Source organism: Neopelma chrysocephalum, unplaced genomic scaffold, assembly GCF_003984885.1.
Source record: "Neopelma chrysocephalum unplaced genomic scaffold, ASM398488v2 Primary Assembly neopelma1_71, whole genome shotgun sequence".
NCBI classification, from domain to species: domain Eukaryota; kingdom Metazoa; phylum Chordata; class Aves; order Passeriformes; family Pipridae; genus Neopelma; species Neopelma chrysocephalum.
Window position 1 is genome coordinate 10,139,846 of NW_020897731.1, and position 17,204 is coordinate 10,157,049.

The window sequence follows — 17,204 nt, forward strand, 5'->3', positions numbered from 1 at the left end:
CCTGCATCTGCAGTCCTGCATCTTTTGTAAAAAACCTCCTTGCTTTATCTCAAGCTTTATTCCTGTGCTACCCAGTGTGACAATTTCCACATGAGACTTTGGGGCTCATCTAAGACCCTGCCACTTGCATGTGTGGGTGCTTACGGCTGCACAGAAGAAAACCACTTCTTTGTGCTTGTTCTACAGTGTTTATTTAAATGAAAAATACTTAAATTATGTTAATTTATGTTATTGTCCGAGTGAAGAATGCATTCCATCCACAAAGTCACCAATATTTATATTATTTTCATTTTATTAAAAAAAATTATTTTACATAAAAGCATTATTTTCACATGGACAAACCCATTCTCCCCACCCCAGAACTTCTGTGAGTGTGACGCCAAAATTTATCTCAACATGTATTAGTTCAGCTAAAATAATGTGAAAATATACTACAAATATAACAGAAAGATTTTTTATTATGATGCATAGCTAGTGAAGTGAAGACTGCAATACACATATTCATGTTTGGGGAGAATCTATTAGCATCTTGGAAATTTTAGGAGATACTCAGAATTGCAGCTGAAAACTGAGCAAAATTGTTGATGTAAAGGACATCAATTTTTACAATGAAATTTATGGCAAACAGAGCATCTTCTAAGGCTTTTTATAAAGTCCTTTATCTTCACAGACCTCTTCCTCCTTTGTACTTTTGAAGGGAAAGTGATCTAACACTCAGACAGTGATAGCATCCATTTCCCATAGAATTCTCACTGTGTTTACTGTCAACTGAAGTGTTTCATTAACTCAGAACTAAATCATGTTCAGCTCGTACCACAGTCACTCTCCAACACCACATGATAGGCCTCTTGTTGCCTCCTCTGACACAGCTCAGGGCGGTGCAGACACAGTCATGTGCGTGTAAGAACTTTTGGAGAGTGAAGCCCGTGTCGTCTTCCCCTCCTCTTCATCAACAGCCTCTCCCCGTATGGCAGGGGGCCTTTGCTTTGCACAGCAGGTGAAAGTGGCTAGAAAGCTCATGCGGAAACGCTTGTTCATGAAGCAGTATATGATGGGGTTCACACAAGCAGAAGTGTAGGACAACAAGTGTATGAAGGAGATGGGAGCCCCTGAGAGACGCTGGTCTGCTGAAGCGGTGTCGAACGCACGCCAGGCATTGACACTGAAGATGGGAGTCCAGCAAATGAAAAACAAAACCACTATCACCATCAACATACGGATCACGAGTTTCTTGGCCATTAAGTTGGCAGAAGAGCTGTTGCTTCTCACCCTCTCTATCTTGCTGTGGCTCATAACAGAGAGCTGTTGCAATGGCATCTTCCTTTTCCTTTTGCTTTTGTTGAGGTAGCATCCATCTCCATCCTCGTATTTGGCACTGCAGGTACTTATTTTTCTTTCTGTACATATAAATTAGTGTTTAAATAGTTGGCAAAATACCTCTGAACGACGATTCAAAATAAAAATGAAGAATGCAATCTAAGTCTAAATAAATAACATAATTCATAGCTGGACAGCAAAAGAAAGCACTGGCCTATTCTGAGTCAGTCATGTTATCAGCTGTTCTGCATCCCAATATTCTCACGTGTTATATCTATACAAACTGATGCAAAAGGTGTAAGAACACTGTTGAAGTCCAGTGTTGATGGAAGATAGTTTTCAAGATGATGTGCTTCCATTTTAATTTGACAATTTTAATTGTGGAATTTATTGACAGAAATGGTTCTCATCCATGGCCAGAAAAAAAACCCTTCATATTTCTATAATAAACAAATTAGAAATTTAGTGTACCCTCCCCCAAGCCTTTGCAAACAAGCCACAGGAGAGGTTTATTTGCTAGTGAGTAACAGAATAACTTCAATCAACAAATGCAGCTGGTAAATTCATGACATAACTGACCATAATGATCATTTTTGCAAATAGAAAGTTTTCCTTTTACTAACCTCGAGATGACTGCTCGTATTTTCAACTGTAACTTAAAAAAACACCCCAAACCTAAGTATATTGTTACCTCGTGAAGATTTTCTCTGGCTGGCATCAAATTTTATTCCTCTGTAGAGTTCCAAAGAAATTAGGCCATATGCAACCATCATTATAATTCCAGGAATAAGAAAGAGTGTGAGTAGCAGGAAAGTGTACCTAAAGAATAAAAAGACAAGCTGAGACCGGGGAACAGCATAAACCCAGAAAAACTCCTTTTTATCCAGCTAAGAACTGGGGGAGGCTAGTAAGTGTTTAGTCACCATGCAAGTACATCATGTCTAAGTACTATTGCTGCTTGATAGTGCTGCTGTTTACTTACTCTGCCTGGATGTGTAGGACTCAGAGCACTGTTTCCCCCCTCTTCTCTCTGACCCTGTTCTCTGTAAGCGACCAAAAGGATCCAGTTCTCAAGACTTTTCCAACCTCAGATTCTACTTCTCTACTTCAGAGGACTTTCAAACAAATTAACAGGCAAGGCAGCACACAAAGAGGTGCTTGTATGTGTCTGCATTTCTCAAAGATTATTAAAGGATTTCTCTGAAAATGTTAAAGTTTATGTATAAATGAGTGAAAGCACTATTCCTACTTAACATGACAGATGCTTTCTTTACAATGACAGTTGCGGCTTAGCAGACCATAGTGTGAGAATCATCACCATGTTGGGTATCTTTCCTGTGACAAGGGAAAAGTCATGCAAGTGTCGAAATATAAGCAGCTTAAAATTATGGGTGTTTTTTTTAACTTCCTAAATAAGCATGATAGAGTGTAAAGGTTTGCTGAAGGTTAATACTTGATTTTCCATAGGCTTAATGCCACCATGAAATCCTGTTTTCCACCAGATAATTATGCATTTGCTAACAGCCAGTTATGTCTTACCAAGACTGCTGAATGACATCACTTGGCCAAATGAGCCGGCACATATTTGCTGTGGTGTTGTTATACTTGGTAAAAGGTACCAGTTTGCTGTAGATTGGGTATGGTGACATGATAGTGAAGGAGACACACCAGGTAGCAGCAATCACTCTCAAGGCATGAGATTTTGTCTGCCAGACCCTGGACTGCAGCGGTTTGCAAATGGCACTGTATCTCTCCAAAGATATGGCAACCAGGTTGAATGTAGATACACTTACAGAGACACCTATATGTGTAAAATAAAGAAAAAGGTTATTCTTTTGTTTTAAATGGTCATGTTATTTTCAAATGGTCTTGCTAACTTTCTGTATGCATACATAAATTTAAAAATATAGCAAACTACTTATAAGTTAAAATATTTATAAATACCATATAGTTTAAGTCAGTAAAGACAATGGGGCAAAATCAGACTGCTCCAGACTGATATTCTTGCTCTCCCTTTCTTTAACTCCAAAAGTCCAAGAGAAAAGATACACTCTACCAAACCATAACAGGAGAAAAAGACACTTTTTGTCCTAATTATTCTCTTTGCTGCTGTGGTTTATTCACTCCACTAATTGCACTGAAATTCAAACAAGCATTTGAAATCAATGTGATGATGTGGTTAATTACTCTTTTAATACAGATGTTCACAGTCCCTTTTCTATTGTTTTAAGTTTTTTGAGTGTCCTGCTTGACTGGTGATCTGATTTTATCATTCAAGAGAATTAAATACGTTACAACTTTTTTAATTAGATGCTAATGGAGTTACAAAGAAGGAGAAATGAAGTTACATAGAAGTAGAGACTTTGTCCTTCGAGTGTCCTTAATTTCTCCTGTTCATATATTATAAAATATCTGTGTTTCTGTCATTGAGGTGCCCAAGTTCACCACTACAAGATTATAAATATTTCTTCTTAACTTTGTCACAGATCTTTCTTTCAGTGAACCAGCTTTCATTTAACAGCCTTTGTGAATGTTCTAATGCGGGTCAAACTATAAAATGCCAATATCTTTACAGTTTGCTTTACACAAATCATCTGTAAGTTAAAATATGTCTTTCTACATCTTAAAAAATTGAACATCATTGATGCAATGGTTGTCAGTGTCTGTCAGTTGAAGCCTCTGTTACTTGAACCACTAATGGAAAATATCCACATTCCAACTGTTAAAATAAAACAGCTTCATAATGAGAATGTTCACGTTTGATCCATCTCACTGGATTTTTTTTAATAAAGTAATTTACACAGTGAATAAGAGCAAGATGACAATGCTTCAGTAATGTTTTATGGTATTTATGGCAGCAATTCATTATAATTGTTTAAACATGGCCTTTAGTTTTATTTGTTTTATCTACAAAAAGATGTTGATTTCCCATTCACACACTTTAGGTGTGTACTTTCACATTACATCAAAGTTCTCAAGGGCATGGGTTGAAAGAGGACCTGAGGTTTCTGTAAACTGCGGGTCTCCCAAAAGTGCTGAAAACATTGCATGATGTTCTTCTTTCTTTTTTTTTTCTTTTTCTTTCTTTTTTTTCCTTTTTTTTTTTTTGTTAAGAAACCAGCAAATGCATGAGACGTATTGGAAGTGAGACAAAAATTGGTTACACACACAGACATAACCCAGGCATTTTGAAATTCTTGGCTCCTGGCTCCACAGCAAAACAAGGGTATACATCAAGGTGTATAAAAGTGATGCTTTTTAGAGTCAGCCTCTAAAACCATGTGTGTTTTATGGTCTCCTAGTGAGCTCTGATCCCATCTGACCTGTCCTGAAAAAGTGCTTGCTCTAAATTCCAGCTCTGCAAATTACCTCTACTTTGGCCAATTTTACTTTTTCATGTGTCACTGCTACCAAAAATCTGTGGGTAAAATCTGCCCTTAGCAAGTATGTACAACCCCACAACTTCTGGTGGGTGATCTGAACACTGCTAACAACTTTGTCAGGTACAAGTAAGCAAATGCGTGTGCGGGGTTCCTCATTAAAGCTGGATCATGCAACACACCTAATCTGATCCAGCAAAACACTTCTGTATGTCATTAAAGTTAGGTAGGTGTCTCTGTGTTTTGCTGGATCAGACCAAGGAAACTAGAACCACAAGATTTGCACTACAAAGATGTTTCTTCATGATATTGGTAACTTCAACGGCAGGTGGAAACAATCAGCTTTTTGTAGGTCTTTAAATACCTTCTCACCTGTCTCGTTAGTCAGACTTCAAAATAGGTATAAACTTCTCAGACTTACCCATGAAATAAGTGGCAGCTTTGCAAACAGCACTACCAAAAATAAAATCTTTCAGCAGGTTGGGAATGAGGGTGAAAGGCATGCAGAAAAGGCAGAGCATCAGGTCGCTGACTGCTAGTGACAGCAGAAACGTGTTGGTGACTGTTCTCATCCGCTTGTTTCTTATCAGCACTGTAATTACCAGAATGTTCCCCAAAACGCTGAGCAAGAATATCAAACAATACAGCAGAATTCGAATTATCTGATGAAAATCTGAAAATTGTCACAAGAAAAGATCAGTTATGTAGCATTTGACTCAGAGTAGTATTCTATATTTCATCCTTTAATCAAAAAGTAAAAGCCTTTCTGAACTCAATTTTACTAAGGTTTATGTCTTAGTACAATGCAAAATCAGTTAAAGAGCTGAAATTCTTAAACTTATTCTGATGTACCTGAATTGCATAGCATTCAGCTACAATACATGCAATACACTGTACATTTGAAGAGTCAAATACAACTTCTTAAAGCATGTTCTGCTCACACCACTTAGGGTGCAGCACTCATCATGAGAGTTCCTTCTTTATGCAGAAGTAAGAAATTATATAGCAAACAAAAATGTTTTAATACATGATGGGGTTTTTTCAGCCTCAAAGTGCTATGATTTCATATTTAATAATTTTCATACACAATATGAGATCTGATCACTCCATTGTTATTGAACTGAGTAAAAATCCTGTTTCTCCAAATCCTTACCACAGCTGTTTACATTTTGTGCCCAGTAGTGCTACTGTTTTAATTTTCCATTATATCCAAATTTTTTCCTAGTTGAATTTTTAACCTGAAAAACCAGAACACGCTGAATTCTTTGCTGCCTGTTTCTCATCCTAACTTATCACCAAGCAGTTTATTTTGCACTTCCTCAGAGAAAAAGCCTTGCATAGCTCTTTCTTTCCACAGTATCTCTACATCCAGCTAGAACTAAAACCACGTGAAAAAAAATCTGTGTTTCTATACATACCTTTAGAATGATAAGGTGGATCATCCACACAGTAAAAAGTGTCATTTTCCAAGATGATATTGCACAGGAAAGCAGTAATGTTGGTACTGTTCCCGAGGAAGCTTGCATCAACTATTTCCATTCTTCAATATCCACAGGTTAGCTTTGATGAAGAAGAGAGTGGGTTTGTAACTATCTGCCCACTCTTTCAGTGAATAAATACATTTCTGAATGAAGTCTTCAGGAGAAATACAAGAGAGGCAGTTGTGCAAGGAAGCTCTTCTGACTCTCTGACAGGAGCACCCAGCACACAGAGCCCTGTTCAGGCTGAACCAGATTTATTCCAGGGGCTCACAAGGCAGTTCAGAAAAGCAAAGCATGTGTGCACATACACACTCACATGTATGCACATACACACACACATCCCCTCTGGTACTTTTTAGATCCACCCTCTTCTGTTACTGGACTAGTGTTGGGATTATAAACAGCCTAGAAAAAGATTACAGCATTAACCCCTTGCAAGATTGCTTCTACTCTCGTCTCTGCAATATCTCCCGGAGGCACACTGTTATGCCACAGCCAATGAATGAGAACCAGTGAGTGATGAGAGTGATAAATCTGTCTCTCAAATACCAACATTTGAAATGGTAAGAGTAGCTGAATAAAAGGGCAGAGAAGAGGAAAACATAGTGAAGATTTTGCATTCCTTACATGGAAATGATTCTTATCTTCATATTTTTCAGAGCAAACTGAAGATAGGGAAGGCTTAGAAAAATAAGAGCAGTTACATTTAGCTCATTTGGTGAAGTTCTAGCTTCACACAAAGGTGCAGTACGTGCCTGACCCAAACCCCAGCAAGGCAATAGAAAAACTAATTTCAATATTCTTGGATCAAACCTTATGAAGGTATATTGGAATTGTTAGGTAATATAAGCAGAAGCCTACACATTTCCTCTGTGCAAGGACTTGTATATGATTTGAGTACAAACTTGTTTAAAATAATAAATTAGGGCGCATTAGTTACACACCAGTGTAAAACACAATGATCTTGAAAGGTTAAAAGTTCTGCTTTTTTAATACATAAACATCATCCTCACTGTTGTTTTCACAAAGTCATGGGCTTTTAACTTCCAGTATACAGCCTGTTTATAGCCAGAAATGTAAATTAATATTTGAAATTAATCTGTTATAACTTAGTGGAAAACAAATTTCACATTTAAAATCTCTTCTACTTAAACAGGCAGAGCAATAACACATCCTTTATAACAAGTCCCAACCCCTTAAAGTTGATATACACAGATTGGAATGCCTGGGTTTCTTTTCCAGTCTTGCCAGCTTTGCTTCATAGTGTGAATATGGGAATGGGTGTGTAGGGGAGTAGATTGAAAAGTAACATTTAAAGTTCTAATTTCTCAATTATCCTTTTTGCCTCTGGGAGTCCTGGATGCAGCTGGTCATCAGTGGTCCATACCACTGCGTGGTCCCACTTGCTGTGAGCAGGGTGAGAGGCTGGCAGGGCAGTACAACAAACACTGTAAAGCCAGTGCATGTCTCTCTCATTGGCCTCAAATATATGTGGGACAATGTGAAGGACCAGCTTCCCCAGAAGCCCCTCACTGAGCCCCATCCCAAGGGATGGGCCCACTACAGTGTCAAGACATGTTTCCTAAGCACATACAAGATGGATGAAGACAATGAGGCCAGCAGCCATGGCTAGAGGCTTCATGGTGTCAGCAAAGAGGTAAACTGTGTTGGCTGCAGCTTGCCCTGTGAAGCTTTTCAGCACAGCCATGTACTGTGCAGACAGCAAATGAGCAGAGAGTACAGTGGTGGTGAGCTATGACTGACTCCAGAGGGTACTAATTTCAACCAAAACCAAGTGCTGAATGAGTGAGGGAATGAGATCTTGTGCAAATCCCAGCAACTGTGTAGTTACTGTTAAAACTGGATCATCCTGTTCACATGCTCAGAACTCTAAATCCGTAAGGTGCAGCTTTCCTCGGTAAATTTGTGCAGACCATGTATCCAGAGATTTTTATCTGTTATTACAGTCCTCACCAGTTTTCCTTTTGTGAGTGCCAGGCTTACAGACTGGCTCATAATTCCAAGGGTTTAGTTCCCCTGGAGTCCTTTTTAAACATTGTCATCAAATTTACGCTATTTTTTTGCCCCGGCAACAGTGTAGTTCTAAACAATAGATTGTACATCATGTTTAATAATTTTACTATTTCCTTTAGAAGTTCTGGATGAATACCATCTGGTCCTGGGCTGAGCTGGATTCAGCATCTGATGGTTAAATTGCCAGAGTAAATGAGTAAGAATTTGCTATGAACTCTTGACTCTCCTCTTGGAGTCAATTTCTGCATGAAACATAGCAAGATCAAAGAGTTTTGTTTTTATAGGCATTTATTTTTTGCACAGATTTACTCAAATGTACAGCCAATACTCCTCATGTTTGGGCAGTTCTGAGTTGCCTTTATAATATCATTTCTCTCCAATCCTTTTAGCTAATTTTATGACAGATCATTCTCCATGCAGATCACTATCATCTCACTGTCTCCCTGCAAGTTTTTGGAGAGGAAAAAAAGAGGAGATGGTTTTAATGAAATGCTTGCTAATCACAGATGTAATTTTATTACTTAGGAGAATCAAAAATTATTTTGATCATTTTTGATGATCAAATGTCTGTCCCACTTGAACATAATCATACATTATTTGAGATGTTGGAAGTTTTAGGGAAGAACTTCCTTTGAGCTGGCTGTTTTATTAACAGCAATAATTTATTAATAAAACTGGCTTTGTAATTAAGAAATAATTTAGATACCTTAATGTGCCTGTGTAGATAGTTTAGACAAAAGTATACAAATTTTTTTTCCCCATATTTGAAGGAGGCTTGCTAATCCCTGACAACAAAAGAATCTTTTTATTTTTCTTGTAATTTTAGCCTTAATCCTTTTTACCCCTGTAATGTCAAATATTGAACACACTGGCTTTGCAGCCAAAACAGTTGCTGTGCTCGGTCATTTCCTGCTATGTGTATATATCTTTTCTCATCCAAAACCAAGCTGCTTCAATTTACAGTTGCCTCTTTTTTTTTCCCTGAAGAATAAGCTGTTCTGTTTTTTCATTAATTTGACAAAGATCTTTACTTAAATTTAAATGAAATTCCACTTGTAAAATTATGAATTTGGAAAAGCGTATCTTTATCTTGTGTCCAACTTTGGGTTTGTTGCCATGTCTTTTTTTGTCCTGACAAATGAAATATAATAAACTAACTAGAAAAAACATCTCTGAAAAGTCATGGTCGACTTCTGTTCTCACTTGCCAGGTTTATGCTGGCATTAGGCCACTGATTCAGCGGCATTATTCACACAGGCAGAACCTACAGGGAGATCAGGATTAGCCCACACTTCTGGAGAACACAAAAATTCTCAGGAACACATTTTTTGTAAGCTTTTTCAAAGTGATTTGAGCTTGAGTCCTGTCAGTGTCTCACAGTAGCTGCAATTAAACAGTTCATATCACACCCATCAGAACTCGATAACATAATGATGGAATTTACTTCAGAGCATCTTGTTGTACCTTCAGAAATGGTATTTCTGAAATACCATTCACCAACTGCAGATGGGATCAAAGGCAAACAAGGTGCTCCTGCTGCGTCTGTAGTGTTCCTCCAGATGTCATATATTACATATCATGTTGCTTAATAAATGTCTGGAAGACTGCACAGATCTTCAATGATGATATTCCACGTGGACACATTTCAAGGTATCTTTTAAATTATTTAGGGGTTGACCACTTTTCTTTCTTTTGAAGTGCCAACTCATAGTGTTTGACTTTTTGGATGTTTGCAGTACCACCTACCTGACCTACCTGTGAGATGCAATACAGCTGGTCCTGATGCCTTCATGGGCATCCAGTCAGCCTTTCATACTACCTTCCTCAGAAGGGAGGAAATGGGGCTTCCCAGATGGTGGCTGTGACTTACGTACAATGTTTAGGCTCTCTGATGAATGGGATGAATAAAGCCAATGGGATGAGGTTCAACAAGACCAAGTGCTAGGTCCTGCACTTTGACCACAGCAACCCCGTGCAGCACTACAGGCTGGGCACAGAGTGGCTGGAGAGCAGCCAGGCAGAAAGGGACCTGAGAGTTTGGATTGACAGGAAGCTGAACATGAGCCAGCAGTGTGCCCAGGTGGCCAAGAAAGCCAATGGTATCCTGGCCTGTATCAGGAACAGTGTGGCCAGCAGGACTTGGAAAGTGATTCTTCCCCTGTACTCGGCACTGGTGAGGTCACATCTCAAGTACTGTGTCCAGTTCTGGGCCTCTCAATTTAGAAAGGGTTTTGAGGTGCTGGAACGTGTCCAGAGAAGGGCAATGAGACTGGTCAAGGGTCTGGAGCACAAGTCCTATGAGGAGCAGCTGAGGGAGCTGGCATTGTTCAGCCTGGAGAGGAAGAGGCTCCAGGGGAGACCTCATAATTCTCTACAACTACACGAAAGGAGTTTGTAGCCAGGTGGGTGTCGGTCTCTTCTCCCAGCAGGACAAGAGGACAGAGTCTTAAGCTGCACCAGGGGAGGTTTAGGTGGGACATGAGAAAGTTCTTCACAAGAAGAGTGATTGGGCATTGGAATGGGCTGGCCAGGGAGGTGGTGGAGTCACCGTCCCTGGAGGTGTTTAAGAAAAGACTGGATGTGGCACTTAGTGCCACAGTCTAGTTGACAAGATGGTGTTAGGTGTTAGATCATAGGTGGAAGTCAATGTTCTCAGAGGTCTTTTGCAACGTAGTTGATTGTGTGATTCTGTGATATTGTCTCTCTAAATCTTCAGGTCCAATTTCGTAATCATGTTAAAGTTTCTGTGCACTTTCAGGGTGAAAGAAAAGTCAGAAACTCATTTTTGCTCCAGAGATTGTTATACAAGTGTCGTATAAAATTTAGGGAAACTGTTTCAAAGAAATATGTGTAAATGATTTGTCCAGTGAAACATAAGCTCACATAAAAATCCTTCTGACACTCTGTGACAGTCAGTAAGATGCCATTACTGAGGTCAGGGATGAGTCATTATCCACTCATTCCTCCTACATGGTTTACTGTGCACATTGCGACTCATGTTGGCGCTCCCCAGCCTATCACTGGGCTCAGCTGCACTGCCTCTCTCCATACACCTGGCCCTCTAACTAACTATTAAAAATTGAGGGCAGAAGTTACATCAATGCTTGCTGAACAACTGAAGCTGACCCTTCTTTTCCTGGATTATTATAACTGATGCATAAGTGCTATGAGGAATGAATACACACCCCTGAAAGAGGAATATAGGTATTTTTAAAAGGTGTCTGTTTCTTTTGCAGGTTATACACAGGGTTGTACAACTCTCTTTTTTTCCCCTTCACCCTATGAATATTAGTTTGCCAGGAAAAAACATTTCAAGCTTCAAGCTAGAGTTGCAAGGAAACAGCCCTGCATACCCTTATACTGTGGGTGCTAGAACCTCATGCCAACTAACCTGCATCAACACATGTCCCAAGAGGTCTCTTTTTTTGGATTATAATAACACCAACAGGTGCTGGTACCATTAATGGGCTCCTTTGAGCATAGCCTTGCATACTAGACCAGAATCAGTCAAAGTCAAAATCCATCACGTATTCTAAGGTACCAGTTGTCTGAGACTTCCCTGAGATACAGTCTCGACACGGTTTGTAACAAACAGATAAAATATCAGGGGTTGTCACCAGAAACAGTCCCTATAGATTATAATGTCAGCAACAAATTGGTATAACTGTTCTTGACAGTACTCAACCCTTTAACAATGCTCAAAACTGCAACAAGCTGCTAAATAAACCCTCACTTGTAACAATTGAGAATCATAATCTTTTATTTTAAGATTCCAGTTAGGCACATAACAGAGAGTCACCACTATTTTACCACAAGAGATTTTCATTAGTAGATCTCACAGAGGTATATTAAAAAAGTTAGTTATGCTAACTGCAGCCACTATGAGTTTCAATTTAAAGACAAAAAATTGCAGCAAAATATTTGGCATAGGCCACTCAACGGGAGAGTGGAAGAGTTGGGAAAAGAAAGGCAGCCTTTTCTGACTGCTGCTGTCAGACACACTGCTCTCAAAAGAAGCCACGCTACCCTCATAACGTTAAGATCAAATATATTTCCACTTTTCTGCAGAATTAGATAAAGAGATGTTAGTTTCGCAACACCAACTAAGTCATTAAGAGACTGGCTGTGCAGTTGGCAGGGAGGAAATAGAGAAAGTCAGCTGATGGGTGAATTGGTACCAGCATGTCTGAAGCCAGGGTTTTAATTCAAGATTCCAAAGTTCGTGTATTTTACTATATACAGACAGAAAATACTTTCTGTTTCACGACATTTCACCTAACATCTACATTTTTAGAGGAGTACTAGTTTCTATTTATTATCTCTTAATGGTAAATATCTTTAAGGTAATACTACCAAAAGTTATTCATTGACATCTGAGTTCCCAAGATTCATGTAATAGTTGTCTTAAGGGAACCCAAGCTATGGGAAGCAAGATAAGCATTGTCTCTATTAGACAAATACTGAAAATTACACTTACATAAGAATTAATTTAATCAGCAACAGTAGTTCTTGAAAGCTTCAGTTTCTTATAGGAAACACTAACTTCCTCTGAGTAGTAATCTAGAATGGCATAAATTTGTACAAATCTACACAAGAAATGGAACATACAATTTTATTATATTTTCATAAATTCTCTGTTATTCAGTAGCTGAAGAGGGGCACATAACCTCACTTTTTACAGGGTAACTCACTGGCTAAATCTCTTCTCAACAACTGAATTATGAATATGAATTTCAGTTATTTGAGACAATTCAAATCAGGAAGTGGGGATAAAGAGCAAAAATTTTAGAAGGTATTACAAAATGTTTCTCCTTTAGAAGACCTTTCTACCATTACTACTGGTACAACATAGACAGCTACTGTCCTCTATAAACTCTTACCAGCAAACCCCAAAAGGAAACAACACTCCCTCCCTCAAAATACTTAACCAAAGTAGCACTTTGATCTAATAAAAAAAACAAAAGACTGTGTGATGGCTAGAGTTTTGTTGGTTTCTCATTGTTCTGATTTTGCATGGAAGGGTACTCAGACAGCAAGATGACAGGTTGTCCCCTTCAAGCTGTGGGACCTATATAATGAAAGTAAGATTTTAAATTAGGCTCATGGCCTGCATTTTATTGTACTCAATTATGTATTTTATTGTTTGACTATTGTTCTTTTACTGTGACAATCTCCAGGCCAGTTTTTTTGTATAAATGGACCTCTGCTAGCTGACAGGTTGGACTAATTGTTGAACCCAATAAGACGAGGTACAGGGAGACCTTCAGGACCGAAGACAATTTACCCCAGCTGAAGTTCTGTTCTAGGACTTAATTTCTGGAACATTCACCTTTATTTGTAAATTAGCTAAATTCTCTTTGCACTTTGGACTTCTTTGGTGGGTATAATGCTGTCCAATAACTGGATGTAGAAAGCTGTCAGTTACAATTTTTTGAGAAACTGAGAGAAGCGAGTCAAATCCATAGTGATAACAAATACTCTGATTTATTTCAATTGTGCTAAGCTGTTCTGGAAGTATTTGATAGTGATTTCAAAACATTATGCAAATATTGAAACACTGAAAATAATAATTTCCAGAGTTTCAGCACAGACAGGCTGTTAAATGATACTATTGTTGGCCTTACTTGCCACGCTTTCGTCTATATAATTCTTAAGAAAACATATTCTGAGGAACAATTGCCATAGTTAGTTTGGACTATTTGCCCATGTTTATATAACATTACATTGTGCAGGGAGTTAATGTGACTGAAAGTATGTATGTTTTAAATTAATTTTCATTGTTTAGTCTTTGCTTACATTACAAAACTGTTTTAAATCTGCCAAGAAGACTCAACTCTCAAAAGATAGGAGAAACAGAAGTCGAAGGACATATTCTGCTCTGAATTCTCTACACTCACTTTTTGATAGAGCCAGACTCAGTTAGGCTGCTATGGTGTCCCCAGATATCCAGGGCTTATAAATCAAACATATCAGAAGTTGGATATTTGGCATGTAATCCTTGTATACAGAAAAATTACATTATACACTCTTGATTTTGCTTTAACAAACATTTGAAAATTTGCAGCTACTCTGGATGATCTCTTAATCGTAATTGTGTGTGTGCGCCTGAAGTCAATCTCTCCCATTTGCAATTTCATGCATACTGGTTTGGCCCTTTCTGTAATGAACTGCACTGGTGCTAAGTGTGCTTTGTACAGACAAAGCAGTGCAGAACAGCCACAGATCATACAAAAATTGTGGCTACTTCTTGGATTTATGTCCCTTCTTGGATACCTTACTTCTTCACAATGTTGTCCTTTTAGTCTAATGCATTCGTTTTGCAATCCTGTGACGTGAGAAAAATGAATAAATTGAAGCAGGAATATTATTTTGCATGAGATAATGATAAAAGACCAGTAAAAATTTGTATTTTGTTTTTGCAAGCTTTGCTTACTTAAGTTGCTGGAGCAAGTGAAGGGGTTTTTAAATATTTTAAGTGATATGCCATTGAAATGCTCCCAGATCCTACTTTAACTCACTCTGGTTTTAAACTCGGCAGTACTTGAAGTATAATCTTGCTCAAATCATAATCTAACAGTGATCTTATCTCTTTAATTTTAATTTACATTTCAGTTAGAAAGCCAGAAGTGTCAGCTGCAATTTTATACTTCGTAAAGACAGACCTCCCCAAAGTTTTCACTTAATTCTCAATGACTGCTCATGAAAGTTGTTATTAGAAGTCAAATGGGAATGCTCTGGCAAAATAAAAAGTAACACACTATTTATTTCATTTGCTGTTCAACTGAGTCATTTCATAGCAGAATATCTCTTTTACAAGACCTCACATAGAGAAGGCTGGAAATTTAAAATTGGATTCTGTGGAAAATTTTCAAATAAATTCTAAAAAATCAGATCTGATATAAATTGCTAGATAAATCTTCATTTTCTTTTTCAAGAGGAGTAGATGGCAGGCCACCACCACACAGCTTCATAACTTGTCTCCTCACTTTCCTTTTTGTAATAAATACACATTATTCCAACCCTTCCTGAGCCCTTTAGCACTACGACCTTTGTGAATGTTTTCTAATATTCTTTCTGGGAACATGTTGCAACATTGTAAGATTCAACCCTGTATCCTGTTAATTAACGAAGTAATACAATTTTTAATGTACTACCACTGTCCTTTTTTTGATTTAACAAATTTGTTGTGCATTTCAAAGACTTCTTTACAGAGCTCTAAATGGTGATGCAAAACAGAAAACATAACTGCATTTGTATATTTAAATTTTTTGCTTTCAGTGTGCAGAGCTTCATCTGAAATCAAATCATTTGGGTTTGTCTGTGTTCCCTAGAGCTGTGCATAAAACTTTCATGTAATTTTTCCTTTAAGCAGATGTGTATATTAATTTGTATGTTTTGGTTCAGTGAAAGCAGGGTAGCCTGCTACTCAACAGCTCTGAATCCAGCCTTCAGAGCTGTGCTTTACATATGTGTGTTCTTCCATCTTACTGTTCCACTCTTTCTCAGGTGAATTCTTGAGCATGCTGTTATGATGAACTTATTCCCACAGCAAAAACTTGATCATTTAGTTGTGTTTTATATAAGCACAACAATTCTTGTAACAGGCAGTATTAATAGTCAATGTTTCAGATCATTTCTGCAATAATATATTCCTGTATGTAACAGAGAAATGGTGTTTAGAAATTAGGGCTCAGTTTACATTTTGACTTAATCTCTTCTGAACTACTACAGGACAACTGTATTATATTCAACACAGGATTCTTTAGGCCCCCACCATAGCATGAGATCTATCAGAAAAGACTCTATTCCATAGTTGGTGATGATAAATGATAATTATTCAGTGCCCAGTGCTCCCTTTGGATGATGTAAGGCATTTGCCCATGCAGGGAAAGGGAAGCACCATCAGTGGAGACAAAACTGTAAGAAACTTATGAAGGTTCTGCTTGCTATGTTCAGTTCATTCAGCATTTCCTTTTTGTGGCATTTCCAGCCATCTTTCCAACAGAGCAGACATCAAGTTAAGGAAGCAAAAATCAAGGTAAGGATATTTGAAAAGTCTTCGTAATGGAAGTAAAAATCTCCATGACCCAAATTAGAGCACTCCTTTGAACAGTTAGGGTAGCTGGTTAACCATAACCACCAGGAAAGAATTACAAAAACCCTATAAAGTTTGTTTCTCGTTCCTCTTGGTTTATTCTTCCCTTTTGAATCTTCTATTTGAAAATGTTTCAAACAAGGAAACCAAACAACCTACTAACGCTTCACATAAAAAATCCAAACCAAGCCAAAATACCAAAAAACCCCCCACAAAACAAACCAAACCAAAAACAAACAAAAAGAGAAAGTATTAATCCACTTTAATTGTCAGCAAATCTTAATCAGAAGAATAAAAGGTATCCAAGAAGAGATCCTTGTTCTGCCACTGAAGTTTATAGTTCTACTTCTTAAAGATTAAGGAGAAGGCAGCTATGAACTAGACACTAAACAGTCTGTCCAAGGCAGCCTGCTGGTTGTTGAAGACTTGCAACACACACTGATATGACTCTGTAATAAATTGTATATAATTCAGGCAGTGAACTAAAGTATAACAGACTACCTTAAAACATTTATTACATTTTCCACAGAAGACAAATTTCCCTACTGCAATAAGTAGCGTATAGCATCAAGAAGCTATTTCAGTGGAGTAATGCTCAACACTGTATAACAAATAAATAAAAAATCAGAGGTTTTGATATTTTTAAATAGTAGTAATAAAACATCACCACGCATATTTTTTTAGATATTTTCATAGAATCATAGAAAGGCTTGGGTTGGAAGGGACCTTAAAGATAATCTAGTTCTAACCCCTGCTCCAAGGGCAAGGGGTGCCACCCACTAGATCAGACTGCTTCTATTTTTAAAAAGGGAATACTTCTTGTGACAGAGGAAACCCAAGTTCTGCTTGGTATTTAGATCACACAGACGGGAGTCAATAGGTTTGAAAAGAACACAG

The 17,204-nt window shown here is 37.9% G+C and overlaps 1 protein-coding gene across 3 annotated transcripts in view; it reads right to left on the reverse strand.

Moving 5' to 3' along the window:
* Positions 1 to 500: 500 nt before the first annotated feature.
* The window catches only part of CCKAR (cholecystokinin A receptor), a 31,819-nt gene continuing 15,115 nt past the window's right edge, over positions 501 to 17,204 (reverse strand). The window contains exons 2-6 of one of the 3 annotated variants that reach the window (XM_027686508.1): positions 6,116 to 6,259; positions 5,119 to 5,370; positions 2,857 to 3,118; positions 2,009 to 2,136; positions 501 to 1,397 (exon numbers count right to left, since the gene is read on the reverse strand). In XM_027686508.1, coding sequence (XP_027542309.1) covers positions 871 to 1,397; positions 2,009 to 2,136; positions 2,857 to 3,118; positions 5,119 to 5,370; positions 6,116 to 6,236 — 1,290 coding nt within the window. In that variant the 5' untranslated portion in view covers positions 6,237 to 6,259 and the 3' untranslated portion in view covers positions 501 to 870. Of the gene's footprint in view, positions 1,398 to 2,008; positions 2,137 to 2,856; positions 3,119 to 5,118; positions 5,371 to 6,115; positions 6,427 to 17,204 lie in introns of those variants that run through there. The other 2 variants (XM_027686511.1, XM_027686510.1) reach the window with 2 other exon arrangements.